This window comes from Sprattus sprattus (assembly GCF_963457725.1).
Source record: "Sprattus sprattus genome assembly, chromosome: 3".
Classification (NCBI taxonomy): domain Eukaryota; kingdom Metazoa; phylum Chordata; class Actinopteri; order Clupeiformes; family Clupeidae; genus Sprattus; species Sprattus sprattus.
The window spans coordinates 18,665,285-18,690,284 of record NC_137922.1 but is presented as its reverse complement, the minus strand read 5'-3'; the positions used below and the strand labels follow the sequence as shown (position 1 = coordinate 18,690,284).

The following is a 25,000-nucleotide window of genomic DNA, read 5'->3' as shown; positions in this document are numbered from 1 at the left end:
AGAAGGATGAGGACTTTATGCGGAGTAAACTGCCATGGATTTGTGCCCATGGCTGCACTTTAGAGAAAGAAAAAACCCTCAGATGACATTTGGAGCAATGAACCACTGCCATGCAACTTTGTGTGGGTCCTTTATCATTTCATTTAATATATTGTCAAATGTTACGCATATTTAGCAGTCTTAACTAATCTTAACTCTTATTATTTCTTCTACACAGGCTTCATTTGAAATCTGAAATGTGACAACAGACATAAATCAATTGTGTAATGCACCACTTGAGTAACGTACCAGACCAATAGATGACAATCTAAGGTCTAAGCTGTCATCATCAGAGGCATGGGATAACAACTGCGGAAAGGACTGATCAGCAAGGCTCTACATAACTGCCTGTGGTCTGTGCCTGTGAGAATCTGAGTACATTTGAGCAAATGTGTGTTTGTGTGTGTGTGTGTGTGTGTGTGTGTGTGTGTGTGTGTGTGTGTGTGTGTGTGTGTGTGTGTGTGTGTGTGTGTGTGTGAGAAATAGTGTCTGTGTGCCCATGCTAGCGCCTCATCAGAAGCTCCACAGTGCCGTGATGTCAGCGGATCGCCCACGGGCAGCTGACTCTCTCCGCTAGAAGTGAACCGAGGGCAGAGTGCAGGGTTGTGTCATGCTGTTGGAGCTGCATGAGCTGAGAGGCTGGCGTACAGTAGGCCGCAGCCCTCTCCAACAAATGACTATAGGTTTTAAAGCTAAGAGTATAATGATGTGCCTAGTCAACCACCAAAACCAATTGTAATGGCCAATGTCCAGCACACACTCATCAAATACACACTGTTTAGCCACATTACAACACACACTCTCTTATTATACACAGACTGTCAAGACACTTAAAACACACACACACACACACACACACACACACACACACATTATGTATACACCTTCCAGACAGTCTCCTAAATACAAATCTCCACACTCCATCAAACACTTCCTCTCGAGCCAATATTCACACCCACACTCACTCTGAACAATTCCAGTATTCACCCACTGTCCAAAACACACACACACACACACACACACAGACACACACACAGACACACACACAGACACACACACAGACACACACACACACACACACACACACACACACACACACACACACAGTCTGATAATAAGCCACATCATCTCAGCTGAACCCCAACCTGCTGAAACCGCACTCTCACCAGGCCAGCCCCACTGTTAATGTTTAAGGGTTTTTTCCACATTGCTCATCAATAGTCATCAGTAGAATAATATGGCCCGATATCTCACGGCCAAATGTAAAACTGTCAGCGCCGGTGTTTATGCAGCAGTAGGGTAACGGCAGGACATCAGCACACACATCTCTATCAGCGTACAGTCTCAGACAGGTCACGCTGTAACCCAGCCTGACACACAGCTGCTGGTGGTTACAGCATTGACAGCGAGGCCAGAAAGGCCTGGACCAAAGTGTGGGAGCCAGGGAATGGGCCGGGGGTACACTCACTGCAAAGAAATGCTTTTCAAGGGGTTCACAAATTGCTATATTTTTAGCTTATACAGCTGAAACATAACAACTTTTTTGTTTGTTCAGGATAAATATGGTCCTCAAACTTTCAGGCCTACTAATGCATAGCCTTCACCAATGATGGGCAAACAACCTTTTAAAGGGTGCCTGCAAAGACACATTTAACATTTAAAGCAGCAATGCAGAGTTCTGTTCCAAAACTAGTAAGCTTACTTCCTATCAGGCATGCAAAAACCTTGCAAACATCACCAAGAGCCCAGGTGACAATGATAAAAGCTTGCCAGCACACTAACTGGTGTCTTTTAGCAGTTTAGCTGGCAATGTCATGCGTGTGAAAGCTTTTCTTTCATTTTTGCCCGTTACACAGAACTACATAGGGCATATCCTGGATGGCGAGTGGGGTAGACACAGGTGTTTATCTGTCCTTCACATGACCATATGCAATACAAATGAATTTGAGGATGGTACCAAAACTAGTTGCCTGTAAAACCATATCTCAAAAAGTGTTAAATTGTTGCAATGTGTTACTTTAACTGGTTCAAAGAAAACTACATTGCTTTTTTCAATGCAACTGTATATGGTTGGTGTACAGACTGTGAGACGTCTTGAGTGGTATGTTCTCGTGAAGATACAAAGTAACAAATGAGATTGATTACAATTTCACTTCCAAGGACAGATCACTCTAGTCACCACAAACTGATGGGACTGCACACGGGATGCTTTTTGGAATTTAAATCATCTTGTCAAATTTTTGGCTTCAATCGCATGGTAAAAGCGAAGGAGGGGAGAGGGAAAAACTGAGCAAGAGGGGTACTAAAATAAACACACATAATTACGAGTTTTACAAAAATCTTGTTTCAAACGATGTGTTCTTTTATAATAATAAACGTGAAGATATGAATTTCGGCGCAGCATCAGCGTGACTGATTTGCAAAGCCACCCTGCCCTAATCGCGTCCCGTGATAAAGAAGACAGAGTTGGGCAGGCTACTTCATATGTAATGTTAGTTGTTCAGATGACCGTTGCCTAGCAGACTGAAGATATAACGCACAGTGTTAAAGATGACCACAAAGCGAGCAAATAATTGCATTACAGCCGTCTGAGGTTGATTTCAGAGACGCAATTGCATCCACTACTTAGTTTGTATAAATAGCCTATTCGTGCGATAACGATTTTTTTTCTTTCAAGATAAAGGATTGATCCATGGCAGTTATTTCAATTTCGTTAGTAATAAAATCAGTAGGCAACCAATTTAGGCAAAAAAGCATCAGAAGGTTGGGAGACTATACGGACTCCAGTTACACTCTGTTGAACAGATCACTGTCCTGAACTCGGAGTGTCTCAAACTACGCGCAAGCCAACACATGTACATTTAACGAGTTACTCACCTTTCCCAATAGAAGTCAATAGAAGTCGTCAAATTCCGCTACGACGTCTCGTTCCCCCTTTATTCAATACCTAAACTCCTCAACTATTTACGCAAGGCTGTTTGTCTCGAGTCTGACGTTTTCTCAGGTCAACCTTTCCTCCAAGTCTTGCCTCTTTCACTCCTCTGTGCCTTTCTTCGGGAGAGAACAGCTCCGACCATCGACATCTTAAGGTAATGCACTCTGCCTCGCTCAGGTACTCTGCGATATCTCTTCACACCTGTGTCGTGCAGTAGCGGTGTGACACTACTGCACACTCAATACTTTCTCATATATGTATGTTAATACATTATCATGTCTGCATCTATTCTTGTTATTGTACTCAGACTCTGAGTAGAATTCGGCAAATCCGTCACTGTCATCTTACCAAATGAGTTCTAACATATCATGATGCATTTCATATTTCATCAGTTACAGAAACATTGCATTGGTTTGCAAGGGTGGGACATTAAGCCATGACGTTATTGGTAAAAAATGAACCACTCATACCTTGTAGCTTTATCCCAGATCAATACTCTTTATTAGTGGCTTGTCCACAAGTTACATGTATACTGACAATGGCTGTGAAAAACTGATAGACATGGCAATTTTTGGACATCCATAAAGTGACTGATAACAAACATAACAAAAACCAACCAATGTTTTCTTTGACACGTATCATACCTTTTAGATTTATATCTCCCAAATTGATGTCAATATTTTAATTTTAAATAAACAGGTACAAAGGCAAAATATTCTTTAACAATTGTGTGTCGAAAAAGCTAACCGCTTATAGAGAAAAGAAAATGCACCAAGTACTTACTTGGAGACACTAAGGCACAATGTTGGCTTCAATTTAACATTTAAAATTTACTTCACCTTACAAGATAGACGTACTTTGCAATTACATAAAACAAGATCATTTAAACATCTAAAAACAGGTCTTTAAAAAAACAAAAAAACAATCACTGCCCTTAATCTACATGGACCATCAGTGCAGTGAAATTGTGCAAAGCTCTAAGAAGCCCAAAGTTATCCCTTACACTAAAATAAATAGAGCAGGTTAAATAAGACCGAGTTGGACCTCAGCAACAGGAGAGGACAGAGATGTGGGCATTGGGTGTTCAAGGTGCACACTTTGAAAAGAGTGAGAGGAAAAAGTGTGGCCTAGAACCCTAATAGGTTCCACTGCTTTGTTTCCCTGAAAAGCTGTACATAGACCACACTGATGATTGACTCTCCACAGGCTTCTTAAATGAACTTTACAGCAGCACAGTATTGCTGCGAGGAACATCTTTACACCCACAAAGTGGACTACCAGACCGCCAAAGTACCCACCAGACCAACAAAGTACCCACCAGACCAATTGCCACCCATTAGAAAGGTATTTGTTTCAGCTTAGGGTGCATGGTGTTGAAATCATTGTGTACAGAACATTTATCTATCTTAGAAAACCCATGGTTATATGGCTGTCCAAGTTTGTGTCCTCTCCATTAGCTTACTGACAAGCCACCCAATAACATAGAATTACTTTTCCCTTGCACAACAGAGTAAGTAGGTTACTAGTGGCATGGGCTCTTGCTGCTACATTCTCAGTGACAGTCTTTTGGAATAAAAGGAATGTACACACCTCCACTCTTAAAATAAAGGATGCCATCTAGAACTCTAGAATTCTATGTTGGAACCTTCAGTGTCTGAATGAAAGCAATGAAAGAGACCATTTCTGTATTAAACGTGTCCTAAAAGTGAAACATCTGGAATGAAATCATGACACCAAAACATCTTGGTCATCTCCTGCCTATTCAGCACACTGTCCATGAAAGCAGTGCATGAAAACAAAAAGCATCAGTTCCCAACACCAAACACCTCAATATGTCAACGACACCTTTTAACACATGTATACTTAAACAACTATTTTCAACCAATTAAAAATATCAACAGCATGACGAAAAGGCAATCTGCTTTGTGTGTTTGTTTCTCTGTTTGTTTGTTTTACTGTGTGACCTTGACCTCTACTCCACCTCTGTGGGCCCTGGTGGGGGGGGGGGGGGGGGGGGTTAGATTTTGACAGTGTTGGCATGTTTCTGGCACAGGGCCTTGTCCATCTTGGAGTAGAACTTCTGCCCCTCAAGGCTGGTCTGGCAGACCTGCGAAACCACACAACCATGACATGAGTAGGCGAGTCAGAGTATAGTACCGGGTGGTTGAAAATGTTGAATCAAAAATGATGTTCCTGTCATAGCTCGTTTTTATACAAGACAAATGAACCACTTAACCAAAACAGTATCCCATAATACCTTTGGAAATTAATCTTTCATATGATGCCACAAAAGCTTTTCACTGGTGCATTACAGTCTTATTTATTTGTTATTAATGACAATACTTCCTTTAAACTTTCAGGTACTATACATACATGCCCCCCCCCCCCCCCCCCACACACACACACACACACACACACACTCCCTACCTCCGTCTCTCAGTACATTGTGCTGACTTACCGTACACACGAAGCAGGTGTCGTGCCAGGTGAAGCCGAGGGCCTCCAAGAACTTGTCTCCGGCCTCGATAGGGAAATCACAGCCATGACAGCTCGACCCAAAGAGCTCGTAGTAATCTGCCGGCACACAGACAACCGCATGAACAGCTGAAGCAATCTGCTGCCTTTTATGCTGAAGGTCAGGTGGATGCTTATGTGAGATCTGAGAGTGGAGGCTGGGGATTGGGTGGGAGTGTAGCTGTGAGAGGTGTAGCTCTGAATCAGGGTGGTGGTGTGACTGTGGTCTGATGCTGGTGTAAAGGTATGTGAATGAGCTCTAACACAGGTAGAAACGTATCAATCATCGCTGTCATAGTAGTAGTAGTAGTAGGCAGGAGAGAAGGAGACAAAAACCCATCACACACACACACACAGACCTTTAAAAAAAAAATGAAGGATGCCACACACACACACACACACACACACACCTTTAAAATAAAAAAAGGATCACACACACACACAAGCACACACACACACAAGCACACACACACACACACACACACACACACACACACACACACACACACATACACACACACACACACAAACACAGACAGTGCCCCCTCACCTTTCTCGCAGTAGGGCAGTCCGTCCTCCAGGTGGAAGGTGTTGTTGTGGATGGGTTGCTGGCAAGTTGTGCACAGGAAGCAGGACACGTGCCACGTCTGCTTCAGAGCGTTGATCACTTCCTGCCCCAACCAAAAGCACAAACATACTTTACCACTGTGCCACTGTGTTGGTTTGCAGTGCAACATGTTCTATCTTTGCCCTAGTTTCATGACACTCATACCAATGTACTGTCCTGACAGCTGACATAATTTCCTCTACGATGAACATCATTTCCTAACTGTATGATATCAAAGGTGATTTGATTTGAGTCACACACTTGTCTCCCATGGTAGAGACCATTTCCAGACAAACACAGAAAAACAATGCTGACCCCATACGGAATGGCCTTTGGGTGACTTTCGTTCCTCTGCATTGTTTTCCATCAATCAGCTGGTGTTACTCATTACTTTGAGAATGATGAGAGGTCGCTAATAAGCACAGATGAGTCACACTTAATACGTAATATGGAGAGAACTATCATTTCTGAACGTTCTGTATAACAATCCTCTGGCAGTTTGTTTTTTCAAGCAAGTTGGTCTTGGCTTGGCTTGGCTTCAGGGATACTCAGTGCTTTCATGACTTTGAGATTACTCATGTTGTTTCATGTCTTCTTCGGTTCTGTGTTTGTATTAAAACAGTTTTGCTTTCTTCGAGACAGCTTGCGGGGAAACGCTCGGAGCTCGGGATGACTTCCATGTGCTGACCCAGGCATGGTTTGACGTTCCGAACGGGATCTTCCAGACAGCTTTGAACCAGATCCCCTTTTTGATCCCCCAGAGAGGCACCAGGACTTTGTCCCAGGCTGCATATCCCAGCTCCTCCGTGTAGTCATTAGTGGACCCTTCCCAGCATGCATCAGTGGCTCTAGCCTTCTTCTTCCTCTCTCTTCCCCCCACTCTCTCTCTCTCACACACACACACACACACACACGTACACACACACACACACACACACACACTCACACGCACACGCATACACACACACACACACACACACACACACACACCTGACATTTGCTGCACCTTAAGCAGTCTTACAGCAGCTCTCTGAAGTGGAGCTAACACCAAAGCAGAGAGGCCGGTGCTAATCGAGACACTTCAGAGAGCAGAGAGCGCATGAACCGCTCCTCTGATCCAGATTAAAGAACCGCAAAGACATAGAGAGAGAGAGAGGACAGAGAGAGAGAGAGAGAGAGCAAAGTGAGAGAACAGAGAGAGAGAGAGAGAGAGAGAACAGAGAGAGAGAGGACAGAGAGAGAGAGAGCAAAGTGAGAGAACAGAGAGAGAGAGAGAGAGAAAGAGAGAGAGAGAGAACAGAGAGAGAGAGAGGACAGAGAGAGAAGAGAGAGAGGGAGAGAAAGGGGGAGGCAGAGAAAGAGAGGGAAAGACAGGGAGAAAGAAAACTCAAAACAAGAGATTAAGAGGGCCCAAGAACCAGAGGAGTTTATGAGAAAAAGCGAGTGAAGGCGCAGGAGAAAAGGCCCAGAGGACCAGAGCCCGCTTGACGAGGGGAAAGATTGGCATTCGGGCATTCCTGTGTTTCCCGTGTGATCCTCACACCCCCTCAGATCACCCTCACTCAGACTAACCTTTTGAACTCTGACCTACAGAGTTTATCTACAGATCTTTCTGGTAGACTTCAGAAAATATAGCAGCGGCAGAAAAAACAGCCACAGCATAGGCCTTTAAATAAGATGAAAGTACAGCAGCAACAAAAGATTTGGAAATTATGAAAAAGTATGTACAGGGCTTGTTCCCTCTGTGAATGTGTGTGTGTGTGTGTGTGTGTGTGTGTGTGTGTGTGTGTGTGTGTGTGTGAGAGAGAGAGAGAGAGAGAGAGAGAGCGAGAGAGAGAGAGAAAGAGAGAGAGATTGCAAGACGTGCTGGAGAAGTGGGAGAGAACATGTCAGCTAAATGCTTGTTGAATTTTAGTACTGGCACATATTCCATGTGGAGATATTTTGCCTGTGCAAGGCATATCAATGTAAACTGGTAACCGTTTTTCAGTTTAAATATGAGCGTAAATTATACCTTAAAAAAAGAAAGAAATTATGCTCAGATCTTCTCAACACACGCAGTTAGTGAATTTTAAAGTGCAGTTGTGTAGTTTTGCGTGTGATCCAGGGCCAGGGCCATCCACCCCCAGCACTTTTTGTGTGTACAGTGCTTGTTCCCTCTGTGTGTGTGTGTGTGTGTGTGTGTGTGTGTGTGTGTGTGTGTGTGTGTGTGTGTGTGTGTGTGTGTGAGTGAGTGAGTGTGTGTGTGTGTGTGTGTGTGTGTGTGTATGTGTGATCCTCCCAGGGCCACTCACCCCCAGCACCTTCCCCTGGCAGCGGGCACAGGAGGGGGCCAGGTACTTCTCGTAGCAGTGCTCACAGTGCACAGTGCCCCGCTCCTCCACGAAGCCCACCTCCACCAGCGAGGTGCGGCAGTGGGAGCAGTTAAACTCCTCCGGGTGCCACGCCTTCCCCATGGCCACCAGGAACGGGCCCCTGAGCAGGGAAACGAGAGGGACCACGTGAGGGAGACTTGAGTGACACATTGGCATCCACTTTAATGACATATCACATTGGACACGGAGTAAGAGTGTAATTCTCATGATTACTTTTCAGTTAAAACCACTGAATGAATAACTTTTAATTTAATTAATTTCAATGAACATGCAAAACCCACACACCCCACTATAATATGAAAACAATTTATATGTCTTTATTTTATTTGTTTACATCCTTATGCTAAAATAGACATTAGCATGTATAGGTCAGATGTCAGACTTTTTCTCATTTCATTCCTCTAGGCCAGGGGTCCCCAACCTTTTTTGCACCACGGACCGGTTTAACGAGGCAATTTTTTCCGCGGACCGGCTTCAAGGTGTAATTTTTCACCACTTGTAAATCATGTCATCCATTCATATTGATGTGAATCAATCAATTGCACCTGTGAGGCAAGCGCGAGTTTGATAGAATGGAGTCTATAAAAGCTTATTTGCTAGCTTGTCGCCACATATTATACAGAGCAGACTTGTTGCGTGAGAATCACCTGTTGCGATAAACCCGTATTTTAAGTATGACTCCTGGTATTGTCTGTTAAAAGAAGCTTTATGTTTTGGAGGCCGTAGGCTCCTTAGTGGGCCTTTTCAAATAAGTACTCATTTTCGCTAGTTTGCGGGACTCTTTTTGAGTGACGTATCACTTGAACGAGACAAGCGTCTTGAAGTGACAAGAGGCACAGGTGATAGGTGATACGTCCTAGAAAATCCGGTCATTTTTCAAAATAAAACACCTCTCAGACGCTAATAATGAATACAGAGGAAATTATATAAATTATTTATTCTTTCTGTGCGGCCCGGTAACAAATGCCTCACGGACCGGTATCGGGCCGCGGCCTGGTGGTTGGGGACCACTGCTCTAGGCCATTTAAAGGTAAGGCACTTATGTGTGAGCAATACATTAAAGGTTAAAGGATGGCTTTTCCCCTAACAGTGCTCTCCAGTACTAAATAGCCTGTATCAGACATATCTTCAGAAGTTGGGGGTGTAACTTTAAACCTGAGGAATCTTGACATTGCCACCAGGGTTATGTCCAGAACCTGACATAGGACACTGAATGTCCAGAGCTGGTAGAGTGGGCCTGTACAGGGGCCTATCTGTGGACGGTCATCAGTTGCATGCGTAACGTCTGCCGGGGGGGAAGCAAGTTACAAATGGGCTGATTAGCTGAGGGGCAAAACAAAAAGCACTCAGAGAGGGTCTCTCCGTGCGGGCAAGGGGGCGCGTCGGGGCTTGAATGTCACCGAGACGAAGAGGCCGTCTCAGGGAGGCAGTGGGGCTGTTGTTCGGAGCTGGTGTCAGTTACACCACGGGCAGGAGGGTGAGTCAGAGGGATGGAGGGATGGAGACATGAGAGACAGAGAGAAATGAAGACAGCGAATGAGAGGAGGGGAGGGTGGGATGAAGAGAGAAAAGGATAGAGAGAAGGAGGGAGCAAGACAGGGAGGAAAAGAGTCCAAGAAAGAGAACCAAAGAGTGGAAGAGAGTGAAAGGGAGCGAGAGATAGAGAGAGAGAGAGAGAGAGAGATAGAGAGAGAGAGAGAGAGAGAGAGAGGGAGAGGGAGAGAGAAAGAGAGAGAAAGGGAGAAGCCAGTCTGTGGCCCTGAGGACTAAAGGACATGAGCGGAGGAAAGTGAACTTTAATTAAGGAGTGTGGGTGCTGTGGCTAGTGGCCTGTCATGGGGGATTAATGAGGCAGAAGTGACTAGGCGACAGTGACCCTCCAGCTCTGCTTAAACCAGCTCTTGAGAACAGAACAGAACAGTGTGGAGGTGGAGGAGACCAGACCCAAGAAGAGAGTCGCATATCAAAGAGCTCAAGAGGAAAAACAAAAAGTGGGGGAAAATTAACCTGATCTTTTTATTATAGCAAATTATTCTATGGCAGCCAGGGAGAATAACTGCAGCACTTTCTCAGAAAGAGACAGGCATATTGGCTAGTCCTTCAATTTAGTTTCACTTTTTAGTGTGGTGTGCATGTGCGGACTGTAGGAGGACTTTTGGCCGGCCTGACAGTTACAGGGTATTAAATATGTAATGATGTTTATAAAATAGACATACATCTGTCCTTATTTAAATAAACCTGTTTTGTTGGAATTGTTCAGTAAAGGTCAATGTGCTCAGCTGTCTCTGAAGTTTGACCCAATCCCAATTTCAAGCTTTGGTGGCAGATCAGAGAACTCTTCTACTCTGGCCTGCTCTGCTGTGTGCCTGCTACACGCTGCTCTTTCAGTGCCCTATCTTGCATCTTGTCCTTTGTGTTGAGTGCCCTATCTTGCATCGTGTCCTGTGTGTTGAGTGCCAGTATTCGGACCTGATGACCACGTTGCAGTGGGCACACATGGGCGTGCGTGTTCCGGCCGCTACGTGCTCGGCGCGCTGCACCAGCGAGTCCTGGTCCATGGGGTGAGGCTGGGGGGCGGGGCGTGCTGGCGCCACCTTGGGACCGCTGTTGGCGTTGCTCACCCGGCCGAAGGATGGCTGGGTACCCGCTTTGGGCAGACCTGGTAGATGGAGGTAGCAGGGAAGTGAGAACGTTCAGTGGCACACACACACACACACACACACACACACACACACACACATATACAGATACTACATACACATATACACACACACTTACACACACACACACACACACACACACACACACATATACACACACATACACACATACACACACACACACACACACACACACATACACACACACATATATATATATATACACACACATACACATACACACACATACACGTACAAACACATACACATACACACACATACACACACATACACACACAAACACATACATTTGCACAGGTCGTTCTCCAGAGAAATCTTCCTAATCAGGTGCATGAAGTACTCTAAACTGTGCGTAAAACCCTGATTCATGTTCTAACATAACCACATCTCATAGAGCAGCATAGGAATACTTTTCCAACAAAATCAAGGTTATGATTTTGCCTCCTAACTTACAACAATATTAATGTGTGTGCAGGTGTGTGTTTGTGTTGGATGTGCCCTCAGACAGCCTCCAGCCTATTTTTGTCAGTAGTCCTCTGCCTATCCATCTGTGAATTGGACATCGACACTACCCCCACCCCCCCCCCTATCACCACCACACACACACAAACACCCCAAAACAAAGGGATTGCTTTTCCCTTCCGAAGCAGAGAAAAACACACTCCCAGCACAGGGGAGACACCTGGAATAATAACCCCTGGGTCCAAAATACCGGGACAGGAATGCCAGGACAATCCTGTCCTTCTTTTACCCCTCCGGTGGATAGACAGGGGGAGTCAAAGGTCAAGTCCCTAAAGAGGGCAAAATAGAGAGGCACCATTTGGGGGAAGAGGGGGTTGGGGGTAGCAGAATCAAAGATGGGGCCAGTGAAGGGGGTCATGGGGGGGGGGGGGGGGGTCAGAGGAGGAGAGCTAACAGGGAGGTGGGATAGCAATGGGAATATGTCTGCTGAAAGAAGGGGAAAGCGAAAGAGTGTGGAGAAAAAGAGAGGTTGGGAGAAGGAAGGAGAGGAGAGAGAAGGGGAGCGTGAGGAGGAGGATATATGTTTAGGATGTGCAGAGAAAAAAAGAAGTCAAAGAAGAGAGAAATCTAGAATGACAGAAGGGGCTCTGGTGAAGAGGAAGAGCGTGGTGGAGAGTGTGAAACCGAAAGAGACAGAGAGAGAGTGGAGACGAGAGAATGATACACTGGCTGGAGAGAGATGTGTGGTGCTGTGAGTGTGTGTGTGTGTGTGTGTGTGTGTGTGTGTTTTGTGTGTGTGTGGAGAGGAGAGAATGATACACTGGCTGGAGAGAGATGTGTGGTGCTGTGAGTCACTGAACCAGCGCAGGTCTTATCTTCATCTGATTAACATCTGGGGGATGTCTCCTCTGCTTCTGCCAGAGGCCAGAGCCGCTCAGCTGGAGCAAAGATGTGTGAGAGAGTGTGTGTGTGTGTGTGTGTGTGTGTGTGTGTGTGTGGGTGTGTGTGTGTGCGTGCGTGCGTGCGTGTGTGTGTGTGTGTGTGTGAGAGAGTGAGTGTGTGAGTGTTTGTGTGTGTGTGCTAAAGTGTGTGCTAAAAAGTGTTGCATGTGCAAGCAGGGTGTGTGTATGCAGAATATGTTTGTTCTTTTCTTTGTGTGTAATTGTGCCAGCAACATGCCTTTTCCAGCAGGGGGATTGTGTGCCAAGTATGTATGCATATGTGGAAGTGTGTGCGTTTGTTCCAGATTTGTGCATGTATGTGAATGCACACGCATACTGTGTGTGTGTGTGTGTGTGTGTGTGTGTGTGACTGAAGTGAGATCTCCTTGAAGGGCCTACACAGTTCTGGTTCTTGTGAGACACATTGTATCAGCACATCCAACAGCTTCATCGGATCAGACTCCAGAGTCTCTGCCTCATGGTGTCCACGTCTGTATCCAGCCCTCCTCCTTCCTTTACCTGCATGGATGCTCCTCAGCACCTCTCTCCTCATGACCATCTATAGCACTGCTCCCTTTGGTAGGGAAGTCCACTCATCCAACTCATTAAGCTTATATCCAGACCTTCCAGATGGACCGTCAGGGGGGGATTCTGACAGTCCATAATTCATCACTTTGATTAACTGCCCATTAATGTATGATGGAACAAATCAGGAGCTCCTATTTCATCTCCAAACTTTGCTCTAGTCCAGTCTGGCACATGAACACATCAGCTGACGCCTTTCATTATATGCATACGTACACAGACCTCACCTACCTAGAATTCAAGATATAGCACGATTCTACCTCTCTGAGTTCCCATCACATGTCTAATGCTGTGTTGATCTTCTTGGCTTATTTGCGATTCCCTTAAGTTCCCTGCATGCCCTTCAGAGGTTTTCACATTTCAATCCCCAAGTACCAGAGGTCCTTCATCTCTGCTTCTTGGCAAAAGTCCACTTCACTGTCAAGGATTATTCAAATGAATTGCAAAATAAGGTTCTGAAACCCCTCTAGTGTTTATACTTAAACATAAGTTGTACTAAATCTACACCCTGACTTGAAGCAATAAAGAGTTAACTACATAGCTATACACTGAATGCAGATTATGAATTTGGGTCTGCATTCTTGAAAAGGACGTGTACTGCTACTTCAGTCCAAATGTGAGGTTTGCTGCAGGGATCGTTTGCATGAAATGGGTCCCATATGTCCAGTGTGAGCCCACTGTGGTCTGTGTGTGTTCGAAAGGGACCGTAATCTCCCAGCCAATGAAGCCTCCCTGGGCACAGAGGGTCTGGAAGCACTCTGATACCCACTAACAGACTCTAATTAGGCAGATCTTCCCCTGCATCCCCACCCCCCTAAGCCCCACTCCGCATCCATCACCTGTCACCGACTGGATGCTCATGGTTTATGCCTGAGTTACATGGCAGAGGCTTGCAGGACAATTGGCTTATGAATCCTTAAAGCATTGCGCCCTAACAAATGACCACCAAAACACTACTGTTATCATTGAGAAGCTATAAAACTACACCCACGGTCAAAAAACTATCATCCCTAGGAATACAAGGGGAGACCATGTTTTGCACTTCACTAGTTTAAGTGTTGAAATTAATAATACCCTATATTATTATGTTACATGTGGACAGCAAAGCATTTCATTTGACATGAGGACAGTATGTAAAATGCCCTAAACTGGCTGCTATGAAAAACGTGTTTGGAAAGTATGTAGTGACACCTGTTGGATACTTGTTGAACTGCGCTTCGGTCCGATCCGATCCCAGGAGATGCTGGCATTTTATCAGCGGTGCCAGAGGAAGAAAGAGTGAATCTAGTGTGTTACTGGGCAATTTCACACTTCATTTACCCATTCTGACCGAGGAGAATCTGGAATTAAGCGTCTAAAAGGGTGACCTCACACAACTCGGGGGAATCAAAGCTTGCATGAGTGCCTCCATAATCATGTCCCTGAATCCCGTCTTTGAGACCCTTCCTAATCTGTCTGATAAGTGGAGATATGAATCTGAGTTTATGAGCATGAATTTTGTTGTGCCTGTCTATGTGTGTGTGTTGTGGCTGTGTTGATTAAAAGCGTTCTGGTTGTATGGTGCAAAGGGTTCAGGATAAGACTGGGGTACCTGCTGTGTTTCCGGACTGCCAGGGTTTGGAGGAGGGCGGGGCAACTCCGTTACCATGGCGAGGGCCTACAGACACTTTGGATCTCAGCGGAGCACTGGAGTGGAGTTCATCCACCACTTCACTGAGGACAGGAGAAGAAAAGAGAACAGAACAGAACAGAATTTAGAAATGTAGGGATTTAGAAAAAGTCCACTGGATGTAGATGCATTTCTTTACACACAGTACATTTACTGGAATAAGTTATACTGAGAATAACACAATCTATAGCCCTTTAAATTCCTAACATATTGGACACAATCTGTTCCCAGATATGACATCAAGGTTGTAAACTACTCAGTATGTTTCTTTCTCAGACCTTCTTGTAGTGTTGAACCTCTGAGTGATGCTCCCTGGGAGCTGCTGAAGGATGCCTGGAAGTGATCTGTTGTGGACTCGGTATCCATAGAAACAGAGTGTACCAAACTAGAAGTGAAGTCTTGCCATCTCAACACCCCCACCCTGAATGCTGCTCCAACCTTGTTATCTTCTCTCGTCCATTAAGCACTCAGTCAGGGGCTTCTGAATCTCTCAGGAACATCTTTTTAAAGCACTATTCAGTGTGACCACAATTGCAAAGTATGGTATACAGTCTTTCTCAACCTCTCCTTTTTTTGTCTTAACATAGCTTAGCTGTGGTCTAAAAATTTGACACAACACCTACGTCTCTAAGGCCTGGTGTTGTATGAATATAAAGACTTAGCCTTGTGGCAGCTTGAAGTAAACAAACTACTTTTTAATTACTGACTCTGAAGTTTAGTTCTCCTCTTTGTGAAGTAATTCCTAGTGATGTGTGGGAGGTGTGCAGAGAGCAATGCAATGACCCCATCATAACTGACGTTACCGTTGGTAGCACAGTGACTCAAAACTCAACTCAGCAGCTGAAAGAAACTAATTACTGAGCGCTACAGACCGACTGAGATGAGAATTTAATGAGCACATACTCTTTTCTGCCACAAATGGCAAGCTCTACAAGAGAATTGGGCTAAAGAGTCCTAATTACCGTGCCATTGCTGATGCTAAACTTGTTCACAGGAATGGAAGTATTCATTAAATACAGTAAAGTAAGTTAAGGAATATAAAAGTTAGTTCAATAGACACCCACCTTTGTTTCTTCACAATACACTTTCAATGTCATTTCATGTAATACTGAAGCTACTGTGGGTAACTCGTCGCACTCCGCAACGCCACCGCAGGAGTCCACTTCCTCTCCTCAACGTGTGAGGCGCACGCAACTTAATTGGCAATGCAGGGATGCTGGACTCTTGGAGCCTTCTGATTGACTGACACTGTTTGACTGTGCAGCGAGAGGGGAGTTGAGGCTAGCTTGAGTATTCCAAACAGAATTTCAGAAACTGCCCAAAAATGAACAGGAGAAATCATTTTGTGAGGCCCAACAACAATTCCCTCCATTAGATAGACAGGCTGATAAATAGATAGATAGATAGATAAATGGATACTTTATTAATCCTGAGGGAAATTTTAACCTTTGCTAATTACTTTGCTGTACAGTATTTGCTTCCAACACAAATGACTGTACTGCTTTATAGACCAGCCTCTCTGTCAGTAATATCAAATCAACAGCCACAGGAGGCACCTCTGGCCAAGCCATGTTTACTAGCAGATGGACAGACATTGAGCAAAAGGTCCTGTGTGTTGACACTGTTGGTGACCTCTGAATACTGAAGGTTTTGGCCTTAAGCGTGGAGGGAGAACTAATAATCTTTGCATTCTTAACATTGCTGTTAAACCTTTGGATCTGTCCAGTGGCTTATTGGCTGTTGACATTTTGAATGGCTAAAGCCTGTATAAGAAGTGACGTAAATCAAGCAGTAAACCCGGCTTGAGCATGCATTGGATATGAGCTAGCCATAACTCAAATCATAAATATAAGTGAATGTGATGTCCAGTCAAGACTTAGCTGGCTGAAGCCTGTGTTCCTGTGTTATCTGTGCCTACAGTCAAAAGCCTTCACACTGGACAGAGAGTGAGAGAAATACAGACAGTCTAACGCACTGACCTGCATTAGCCACAAGGTGGCGCCATCAGCTAGAATCAGTGATAGAAGGGAGGAACAGAAAAGGCTCAGTTACACCCCCCCCCCCACACACACACACACTGATTCAGTAAACCACCTGCACCGCTGTGTACAGAAGCTTTGACTGGGGCCTAAGAACACATAACATCATATTCCAATTACACAGGAGTGTTTAAAGCCTCCCGGCTAAGACCTCAAGAGACTGCCCTCAGTTTCTTCATCAGACCTTGCAGCTCTTAAAGTAGCAAAATAACAGCACATAATACAGAGCTTTACTCAATGTAATTAAACTACCAAGTGCCAGGTTACTGGACTGAACGAACAGGCTGTTAGGCAGAAGGGTATGGCCATGTGTGAAATAACCTTATTGTTCTATTATTGACAGAAGCATGACGCATGCAGCACCAAAGCACCATAGAGAGAAGAGGCAGGGAAAAGGAGAGGAGAGTAAACAGAGAGACTTTATTGACCAAACTATATGATAGTGCACAAGGGAAAAAAGGAGTGAGGAGAGTAAATCAGGAATTCTATTTAAATGTATATTATTCTACAGTCTAAATAGAACAGAGGGAAGAAATAGAAATCAATGTTCTAACATAGTGTTTAACACTATGAACAGTATGAAAGAAAAGCAAAAGGCAATAAAAGGGTAGTCTTCTCAGGAAAGGCATGCACACTGGAGGGACAGAGCGCTTAAACAGGTCCGCTGCTCTCCTGACTGCATTCACACATTTGTCCCTCTGGGCACTAATTTAATATACATTTCCCAGGCATACTGTAAATCATTAGGATTTTTTTTTTCTAATTTAAGAACTATTCACTCAGTGTGCTGCACTCACAAACACACACACACACACACAAACACACACACACACACACACACACACTCACACGCAGGTACACACCACATACTAACACATAAACACACACACACACACACTTACACACAAATGATTACACATACACTTACACACAGGTACACACCGCATACTAACACTCACACACACACACACAAATGAATACACACACACTCACACACAGGTACACACCACACACACACACACACACACACACACACAATCACACACACACACACACACACACACACACACACACACACACACACACACACACACACACACACACACACGGATCCTAGATTACTGCACGTTGAGCACTCTGGCTGAGACCCCGTGATGCCAGTCGCGCAGCTTGTTGTACATGGGCCCCACCACTGCCGGGTCCATTTTGGTCACCCTGGCAACCCAGCAGAGGGAGCGTGAGACGAGGGCAGCGCGGAGCGTGGAGGAGAGAGGAAACGGACAAACGAGGAAATGAAGAAAGCAATTTAGAGAGAAGAAGGGCTACAGGAAGCTATTGAAAAAGCAAGGCTAGCCACAAGTGCACATGCAAACAGGCTAGCATGCACAGCCATCGCACGCATTCACATGCACCCATAAACACAACACACAAACATGGGGTCTATGACATCTACCCAAATGCTTTCTGGGCTAACCATCATTACGTTGAAACGACCCATGTGGAAAATGATGGTGCTGGTTTGAATTGTGAGCCTAGTGTTTACCACACAACCCCTTTCTCCCCATGCCAACTGCTGATCTGGGTAATCTGCCCTTCTGCGGACGATCCCACACATCGGTTATGTTTTCCTGGAAAAACTCAATCTCCCATGATCCCACATGATTGGCCCACAGACATTTCGACACCACCCCATTTGCGCACACGACTGGTTTGAGGGCAAACTCCAGAAAATGAGAGCATCTCCCTCTTCCAGGTGGACCCAGCCAGAACACTGGTCAGGCCTATCATCAGGCCACTCCCGTGGGCCTCTCAGATGTGGAGACCCGCTGTATCCCTTTGGAAGTCTCCGGAACATTCAGGAACACTCCGGAAACTCCGGGAAAACCCCGGCCGCTAGGAGCGTGACGGGGCCCGAGTTAGCCGAGCCCTCACGGGCGACATGCTTAGCAACGGTAACGAAAACACTCGCTTGCCAGTCACGCTCGCATTCGTGCCGAGTGAAAATCACAACCACAGCACCAGAGCCCGTGCAGACAGACAGACCACCAGCAGCCACTTACTTCTTTGCAGAGCTGTTCTCTGGAGCTTGATCTGAGGAGACAAAAGAGGGAGAGAGAGAGAAAGGAGAGAGAGAGAGAGGGAGAGAGAGAGAGAGAGAGAGAGAGAGAGAGATAAATGACAAAGTTCCTCCATGTATGAGAAATGAATGACAAGCTTAGTAAATAATAAACAGTACAAACTGGTAGAGGCCCATTGGAACAACATACACAAATCATGGCTTAGGACAACATGAGTTTGACAGATTGTGCCTGGAGTTGAAATGGTGAGCTGTTGGAATTGTACTCCCTGTTTTACTGATGTGGTCAACAGTGTGCGTAGTAGTCAACACATCAGGCGAGATGCTTGGGAAACATGTGCATAAACGTAACTTCATACCCTCATTGAGCTTTTTATTGATGCAAAATTGACTCAGACTCCACTGATAATTAATGTTTTCTCTGTTAATAAATTGATTGCCCCCAATTGCCCCAATCACTGAAGACAATAAAACGAAATCACTGCATGCTTATTATACACTTAACAAAAGCTGTATAAAACTGGATATTGTCTTTTGTGAATATATATTGAAGAAGATAAATAGACAGCTAAGATGATTCTGGGTGGTTTCAAACAGACCGCAGATAACTTAATCACTAATGTCTTCACATGCTGTAGATCACGTTACGGCTTTTTCTGTGAACATAACACAGTTACCACAGCACGCTGCTTCTGTCATGTGCTATTGTCTTTAGCCAAAGTTAAAAAAGGTTCATCTGTGGGAATGTGTGTTTGTGTGTGTGTGTGTGTGTGTGTGTGTGTGTGTGTGTGTGTGTGTGTGTGTGTGTGTGTGTGTGTGTGTGTGTGAAAGCCTGTACCTATTTGCTTGTGCATAGGCGCATGTGTGAATGTGTGTCTGAGTGTGAAGTGCCTGCCATATGCACATGTCTGAAATGATGTGTTTGCGTATGTGTCTGTTGTATGGGTGTGGGTATGGTGTGTGTGTGTGTGTGTGTGTGTGTGTGTGTGTGTGTGTGTGTGTGTGTGTGTGTGTGTGTGGGAGGAACATTCTGAGGTTGCTAACCTACCAAGCAGCATTCCCATCCAGCCCAGCTGTGCAAACACGCTCGTGTCCATCTGCATAAATCTGACTGGCCTGACCCTAGGTCCTTTGCCTGGGCTACTGCACCTTGTGCCCCCCTTTATTCCCCCCTCATTCAACGTGCGGCGGCCTGAAGAGACTATCTGAGCCAATCACATCGTCGGAAACTCCTGTCACACTCCTGTCACACACACTTCAGCACAGCTGAGCCCCGGGGCATCCTCCCGTCACATACGCCAGGCAGGGCTGCCAGAGCTTAAGGGCAGAGTGGCACAGTAAGCCTGGCGCTACAGGAGTGTTGACAGGACAGTGGCACTCAGGGCAGAAATCTATAGCCTGGCATCATGCCCCTGTATTACGCCTTCCTCTACACCAAGGCCTTGTGCCAGACCTGTCTGTAGATAAATGGCACCAGGCTTACTGGGCCACTATCTATTCCTGCATTCGATGCTGGCATGTGTATGTGTGCGTATACCCTATCATGAGAGGTGTGTAGTATTCCCCTTCCTATGGAAGAACCATACAGCACACACACACACACACACACATACACACACACACACACACACACACACACACACACACATACTTTGTTTTTTTATCTCTTACATGACTGGTGAGTTTAGACTGATGCAAAGGCTCTACAGATAATGTAAACCTAGTGCGTGTCAGTATGGCTCAGAGATGCTTTAGTGTGTCATGGCTTTCTGAGGTGATGTTATTAAGAGAGTGGGATGGCTATGAGAGAGCCGATGTGACAAGAGGAGAGTTATGGCGCAGTAAGACTGAGGAGCTGAGTGAGAAGAAGGCTGCCCAAGTTAAATAAGTTCATCTGTGGGAGCGTGTGTGTGTGTGTGTGTGTGTGTGTGTGTGTGTGTGTGTGTGTGTGCGTTTGATTGCCATCACTACGGTTGAGTATGTGCTCTGACTGCCATACCAACGAGCCTGGCTGTTTGGCATTGTGGTCAGGGTGCTGCTTTGGCACCCTGGTTCAAGGCTGGGTGGGGTGACTGCTCTCTCCCGTCGCTACGTTGTGTACTTTGCATGTGTGTGTATGTGTAAGTGTGTGTGTGTGTGTGTGTGTGTGTGTGTGTGTGTGTGTGTGTGTGTGTGTGTGTGTGTGTGTGTGTGTGACTGTAATCCAGAAATCCTACCACACTAAGGACAGGAAGCAAAAGGGAAAGGCAGAGTGAGCGAGAGAACAGAAAGACGTGGAGAGGAATAAGTAAAACAAACAGAAAGAACAGAAGAGAACAATGGGAGAAATGAGAGAAATGGAGAGGATGAGGGAGGAGACCAGAGAGGGGGAGTGTGACTGAAATGAAAATGGCTGAAGCAAGAGGAGAAGCCGTAGTGAGGGGAAGAGAGATGACAGAGCCTGGGGAGAGAGGCATCAGTCAGGAGAGGGAGGAGGGAGGAGAAGGAGGAGGAGGAGGAGGAGGAGGAGGAGGAGGTTGGTGAGCGTACCATTCTCGGTGCCGGTGATCTGGGCCAGGATGCGGAAGGAGCGGGACTGTGAGGTGCCGGTGCGCGGGTGCCAGTCCTCCGTGTCCTCCATCAGACGCTGCTTACTGCTGTGGGACACCGGGGCCGGGGGCGGGGCCACCTCACGCTCCGCAGTCAACACAGGCTTCTTCGCCGTCCTGGGGACGATAACACACACACACACGCACACACACACACACACACACTCAGTAAGGACTAATCATAGTGTATGACATAATCATCACTGTCATAACATCACAATTAGGCTCACCGTTTTAATTTGTACCATCATCATAACCACAGCAACACTCATAATGTAACTCTATTACTATTGGCTCTCTGCTGGCCACTTATATGTCTCTGTGACTTTGTTATTCATCCTCCCTGAATTACAATGTTCTCCAACGGTCTCTACACTCCAGAAAACAAACTAACAAAAACAAAACATTTCCAGATGATTTCCAAATAAACACAAACACAAACACAAACACACACACACACACACACACACACACACACACATGTGCACTCAGAGACATAGACACACACACAGACATAGACACACACAAACACACGCACGCACTCAGAGACATACGCACACAGATCTTTCCTGTTTACCTGGGAGGAATTTTCCTTGAGGTGGACAGAGAGCAGAGGAGAGACGGAATGCAGCGGAGGAGTGACGGTGAGAGAGGAGACACAGAGGAGAACCAGAAGACAGGGAGGACAGAGAGATTTGCCACAGATAAACTAACCACGTTACTAAACTAAACAAACCAAATTCCTCTACAAAATATCCCACAAGAGACCACTTACTTCAGAATACTCTGGGGTCCACTAAGAGGGAGGGGGGAAAGTAGAAAAGTAGAGTAATTGAATAAACCAGGGTCAAGACAAAAAAATATCTGGATGTCATTACAATCGACCAGAAACACAAACAGGTATCCTTTTAGGGAAGACAATTATATCTGATTAAGGAGATATGTGAGTTAGTAGAGGAAAGAGGTCTCTGACTAATTCAATACTGTTATTATCACACACAGCATCACAGGCAAATATTTATCTTGTCACATTCCACTGTCAGCAAGGAAATGAGTTATTTTGGCTTGTTTTAGTACTGGCTTATAGCCAAGATGTAATATCCCCTTGGTGATAAGTTATGGCTTATCACCACTAGGTGGCAACTGTGGGACCGGTCTAATTGGCTGACTGGTATATGAATAGAAGTCTTTTTTTTTTTTTTCAAACGCTTTGAGCCAACACTGCTTGAATGCAGATTTCCCGTTTCCCATGATCTGTGCTCAAAGCAAGGAGCACATTGGGTGTTTAAGTATGGTGTCTCTGCCTCTCCCTGTGTGTCTGTGTGTGTGTGTGTGTGTGTGTGTGTGTGTGTGTGTGTGTGTGTTTGTCTCTACACATGTCTGAGTGATATATCCATGTCTGTGTGTTCTGTAGAGAACGGTGAAATGGAGAGCTCTGCTATTAATACACACCGGAGTATCGTGTGTAATTAATGGCTGGCCTTAAATAAACACATTGACAGGGAAGACAGACACCCACAGATGCCACCCACTCACTCTGCACCAGGGCGTGATGACATGCGTGTGAGACTGCAACAGTGCATTATGGTGCCCTCTGAGGTCAGCAGTGTGGCAGTAACAGATGCGACCATAGGGGCAGAGATCAAATTCGAGGTCACAATGACTTTAAAAATCAAAAGTAGATGCACCTATTTTAGTTCTTTATTCAGTACAGACAGCATTATAGCGGAACGATCTTAGGTAAGTGATGGTGTCAATACAGTGGCATACTCAAACCAGAGAACGTTAACTGAAGCCAACTATACTCGAGGCCAAAACACTTACTCCATTTAATCGTACTTCCCCTTTAATCATCTTTTCCCTCACGTCAGGAACATTTAATTCTGGGCCTATTCATCTTCAAGAGAACAGTGAAATGAGCTGCACCGGTGCGATAACTGACACAGGATCAGATTTATGTCTGTCGAGGGAGTGATGCTAACCGCATCCACATTCTGACTAATCAGAGGCCGATAGTACACGAGTAAGGCTGAGGTACTTCTGTAAACTAACACACTAAAGAGTGTGCAGTGAGCCACTGAACTGACTGTGGGTCAGGGTTATGGTAAGGGGGGGCGGGGGCGGGGGGGGGGGGGGGGGGGGAGGGCTATGGTAGCATAGGGGGGGAGTGGAGCAAACCGCTGTGGCTGATGACGAATCTGTGGTCATGACACACACTGACAGCTGAATCCCCTCCGATCTTCCGTAGGCAGCGGCTTCATGTCCTGACAGCGCTACGCTAAATGAAGGAACTATTAGTCAGAGGGTGGTGGTGGGGTGGGGTGGGGCCGGTGTTTATAAAGCATGCAAGTCAATTTCACTGCAGGAACCCAAATCAGGAACCAAGTCAAACAAACTTACACACACACACACACACAGGCACATGAACACACTCACTTGGTCACTACAGGCTGCTTCTGTTGAGAAAAAGAGGGGAGCGATGGAACGAAAAGGTAGAGAAAAGTGAAACGATGAAATAAAACAGAAGAATGGCATTTTCATTGGAAGAACCCCTCGGAGATGCTTCACAGACACGTGAAACCAAACACTCACGAGTGAGCACACACACACACACACACAAACACACATGCAGTTTCTTACCTGCACAGGAGAAAGAAATAATTCCCAAGATAGTTAATATTAGGATGTTGAGTAAGTGCATTGACTCAAGACCATCTTTATACGTCACCTTGCGTGTTTACTGTGCTTGCTTACATACATCACATCACGCTATCATCACATACAATCTGAGCAGGCCATAAACCTCAAATCCACTCCAAACTCGAATCAAGCCGCATGACATAAGCCTTGTGACTGGGAGACTGAAGTGTCAATTAACTGATCCTTTGAAGTGATGTGGAGTCTTTCTCAGCCAATCATCTAGCCTACAAATCTGCCTGAACGACCACAGAAGATCCTACTGCAATGCGTCACTAGAGTCAGGGTTTCCATGTTTCAAATACTGACCAAACGGATGCAAGGTCAGGGGAATGAGTAAGAGCCAAGCTTGAGTTCACTCTCAGAATCTGAACTACTGCCGTGAATAAGAACGCAGCCCCTGTGCACTGTCATTTCAGAAACTGTTCCCATCACTTTGGACTGTCCATCACTCTTCTGTCCAATCACTGAGTAGATGTGAGACAGCACACATATAGAAGTTCACACTCAGAAACTGAACTTCACTAAGTATAGTATAAGTAGTGTCAGTTCACCATAATTATGTCTCAACAGGTGCAATGTATCTGGAGGAGAGACACTGGAAACAACTGGGTCTGGCTGGGGAAGCTCAATCCCCACGTATCACTGACACTTTCCATCACATTTCTGTTCCATCACTAAATATTTGAGAGCTGACACACACACACACACACACACACGTACAAGGTTGTGGCGGGGCATGGAACACCATCACAGATGCTTCCCCTGTGTTCCACATTCTCACACACACA

The 25,000-nt window shown here is 45.5% G+C and overlaps 1 protein-coding gene and 1 long non-coding RNA gene across 2 annotated transcripts in view; both read right to left on the bottom strand.

The window, feature by feature from the left end:
• The window catches only part of LOC308362261, a 49,571-nt gene extending 46,516 nt beyond the window's left edge, over positions 1-3,055 (bottom strand). The window contains exon 1 of the long non-coding RNA XR_013968577.1: positions 2,917-3,055. This is a non-coding gene — a long non-coding RNA (uncharacterized lncRNA). The remainder of the gene's footprint in view (positions 1-2,916) is intronic.
• Positions 3,056-3,654: 599 nt separating this feature from the next.
• Positions 3,655-25,000, bottom strand: part of pdlim5b (PDZ and LIM domain 5b) — a 68,202-nt gene continuing 46,856 nt past the window's right edge. Inside the window, exons 6-13 of the mRNA XM_080834062.1 lie at positions 21,454-21,629; positions 18,908-18,938; positions 14,731-14,852; positions 10,940-11,129; positions 8,390-8,570; positions 6,039-6,159; positions 5,433-5,548; positions 3,655-5,081 (exon numbers count right to left, since the gene is read on the bottom strand). Coding sequence (XP_080690188.1) covers positions 4,992-5,081; positions 5,433-5,548; positions 6,039-6,159; positions 8,390-8,570; positions 10,940-11,129; positions 14,731-14,852; positions 18,908-18,938; positions 21,454-21,629 — 1,027 coding nt within the window. The 3' untranslated portion in view covers positions 3,655-4,991. The remainder of the gene's footprint in view (positions 5,082-5,432; positions 5,549-6,038; positions 6,160-8,389; positions 8,571-10,939; positions 11,130-14,730; positions 14,853-18,907; positions 18,939-21,453; positions 21,630-25,000) is intronic.